Here is a 2,914-nt window from a genome sequence, read left to right as displayed (position 1 = left end):
CCCCCAGTCCCCACCCTCCCCCCCACCGCAGGGTGAGGCTGGGCATCCAGGTCTGCGTTTCTCCTGAAAGGCCCATGTTCTCCTCTCCTCCTCAGCTGAACAGGCCCAAAGTGAACAGGATAGTTGAGATCCTGGAAAAAGCCCAAAGCTGCTACTGGCCAGCCCTGCAGAACGTGTACTTGAACGTCACTGACGGTGAGCGGGGACCCCAGGATGCTGCCGGTGCCTCCCAGAGGGCCTGGGGCAGGGCACCAACCCCGGGGCTCGGCTGCCCCCCCCCCAGGAGCAGCTTCCAGGCCCCCACACAGGAAGCTCCTGTGTGTGTTTTAAATACATTTTTATTGGTTTCAGAGAAGGGAGATGGAGCGAGAGATAGAAACAGCAACGCTGAGAGAATCACTGGCCGGCTGCCTCCTGCACGCCCCACACTGGGGATGGAGCCCACAACCTGGGCCTGTGCCGTGACCGCGAATCGTACCGTGGCCTCCTGGTTCATAGGTCGATGCTCGACCACTGAGCCACACAGGCCGGGCGAAGCTGCTGTGTTTGGAGGGAGCAGGGCTCCCTAACACAGAGCCCGCGGGTTTTGTCTGACCAGCGGCGTGGCTGGTGTTCTCTCCCGTGGGAATGCGCCCTTGACCTTGACCTTGACCTTGCTGGTTGTGTGCAGGGCTGAAGGAGGCCAATGACATTGTCCTGCACCTGAAGCCTCTGCGGATCCTGCTGGAGGAGATGGAGCAGGCGGACTTCACGGCGGTGCGTCCGCGTCAGCGAGAGGAAGGCCGTCGGCAGGGCGGGGCTTGCGTCCCGGGAGCGGGGCAGTGGGCGGCCGACCAGTGCCTCTCCCTCCGCGCTGGGGTCTCTGCGGGGACAGCTGAGATGACACGACCGAGCACTCCGCGTGTCCCCGCAGCTCCCGACCTTCATCGCCAAGGTGCTGTACACCATCTGCCTCATCTGGGCCAACTCCAAGCACTACAACACGCCCTCCAGGGTCATCGTCATCCTGCAGGAGTTCTGCAACCAGGTCATGGACATGGTAGGCCCCCTGCCCACCGCCCGCAGGGCGCGCACAGGCCCCGGCTGGCTGGCGCAGGGCGCGCATAGGCCCCGGGGGCCACCGGAGCTCTCCTGGGACCTGGGCTCTGCCAGCCCCGCATGTTGGAGGGAGGAGCCAAGGAAGGGGCTCTGCCTCCCGCCCCAAGGCGGGGCCAGGGCTCTGTGGGGTCCCGGTCCTGTACTGAGCTGCCTCGTCTCCCTCAACCCGAGGCCCTTCCCTTCTCCTCTGCACCAGCTGCCCACCTGCCTGTGGGCATTCAGATGGCATCCACAGCCCTGTCTGCAGGCCCCTCCGGGCACTGCAGCCCGGACCCGCCCCCCATACCTCCCTGCAGCCCGCAGCAGGTTGTCCCAGCCCCACCGGGAGGGTCTAGTTGCCTGTGGGGCCACCTGGCAGGCGGCGGGCGGCGGGTGGGTTGTGTCCCTAGAAGCAGGTCCCGGCCCACGGTGGCTGGTCTCCTACCTGCCTGCCAGCCCCGGGGCCGTGTGCCCGGCAGGGCTGTGCCACGCCCTGTCTTCCCGCAGACGCGGACCTACCTGGGCCCGGACGAGGTGCTGAAAGGGCTGCAGGGGGAGATCGAGGAGGTGCTGAACGGCATCTCCCTGTCGGTGTCCGTGCTCAAGGGGCTGTACCGCACCTACCAGTTCTGCTGCGCCAACATGAAGCTCTTCTTCAAGGTGCCGAGCGGAGCCGCGGGCAGCGGGCGGGCCGCCCAGGTGGGGGCGGGCGAAGGTGGGGGCAGGCTCAGCCTCTCTCTCTCTCTCCTTCTGTCCACCCCCGCCGCCCCCACCCAGGACAAGGAGCCGGTGCCTTGGGAATTCCCGTCTTCTCTCGCGTTTTCCAGAATGAATTCTTTCTTCCGTCGCATCCAGACCATTGAGGTAAAGGTGAAGCCGGGCTCCCCTCGCCTGCACGTCAGGGCGGCCCTCACCTGAGGACAGAGGACTGCGGCGTCTTCCATCCCCACCCCCACCCCCACTCCTCCCTCCCATCCATGTCACGGGGGGCTGTCAGCCGTGCTCCGAGCCGTGGCTCCTGCCTGTGGGCAGCTAATGACACAAATGCCTGCAGTCGGGGAGCAAATTAAACCCTAAAGGGTTCAGGTGCCCCCTGGGGAGCAGAGGGGGGATGCGAGGGTCAGACAGCTCGGCCTCTGGTCTTGTCATCTCCAGGGTTTTGTTTTTTTCTAACTTTGTGAACATAGTGTGCCCACCAGGCAAAGGGGAGCCGTCCCGGAGGCATGAGCGTGGACTCTGTGAGGGCGCCCCTGGCCTCAGCCACGCCCTCACCCCATCTTTTCTACATCCTTTGCCGCACCCCCTCAGGCTCACCGAACCCTTGGCTGTGCTGGCACAGCACAGATGTGACCTGGTGAAATTAAATGCATGACCGAAATTCACTCAAGTTCTACTGGAAAAAGAATTCTTTCTTATTTAAAGAGAAAAGCAATACTGAGATTATCCTGGCTGTTCAGCCCCACCCTGTGGGCCGTGGCGGCCAGGCTGGATCCTCAGGGGGCAGAGCCCGGCACCGGGCGTGGCCGAGCGCCCACCTTGGTTCCAAGACTGTGGCTCTGAGACAAGCTGATGGGCGGGCACCCCGGCTGCTGCCTCCGCCAGGACCTTTACAAAACGGCCATCGAGTTCCTGAAGCTGGAGAAGATCGAGCTGGGCGGCGTGCGCGGCAGCATCCTGGGCAGCCTGGTCGTGCAGATCCACGAGGAGGTCTTCGAGCTGGTGAAGGTCTTCATTGACTGCAAATACGACCCCTTGGACCCGGAAGACTCGGTGGGTGGGGGCCCTGACTGGGGCAATGGCAGAGGCCCCCGGAGCGGGAGGCACGCGGCGGGGCGTG

The 2,914-nt window shown here is 64.5% G+C and overlaps 1 protein-coding gene across 1 annotated transcript in view; it reads left to right on the top strand.

Annotated features, from left to right (window-relative positions):
• The window catches only part of DNAH17 (dynein, axonemal, heavy chain 17), a 107,024-nt gene that overhangs the window by 2,488 nt on the left and 101,622 nt on the right, over positions 1–2,914 (top strand). The window contains 6 exon segments of the mRNA XM_015562672.1: positions 96–195; positions 671–756; positions 914–1,039; positions 1,585–1,737; positions 1,855–1,941; positions 2,680–2,847. Coding sequence (XP_015418158.1) covers positions 96–195; positions 671–756; positions 914–1,039; positions 1,585–1,737; positions 1,855–1,941; positions 2,680–2,847 — 720 coding nt within the window.

Source organism: Myotis davidii, unplaced genomic scaffold (assembly GCF_000327345.1).
Source record: "Myotis davidii unplaced genomic scaffold, ASM32734v1 scaffold991, whole genome shotgun sequence".
NCBI lineage: Eukaryota > Metazoa > Chordata > Mammalia > Chiroptera > Vespertilionidae > Myotis > Myotis davidii.
This window is presented reverse-complemented; position numbering and strand designations above follow the sequence as displayed.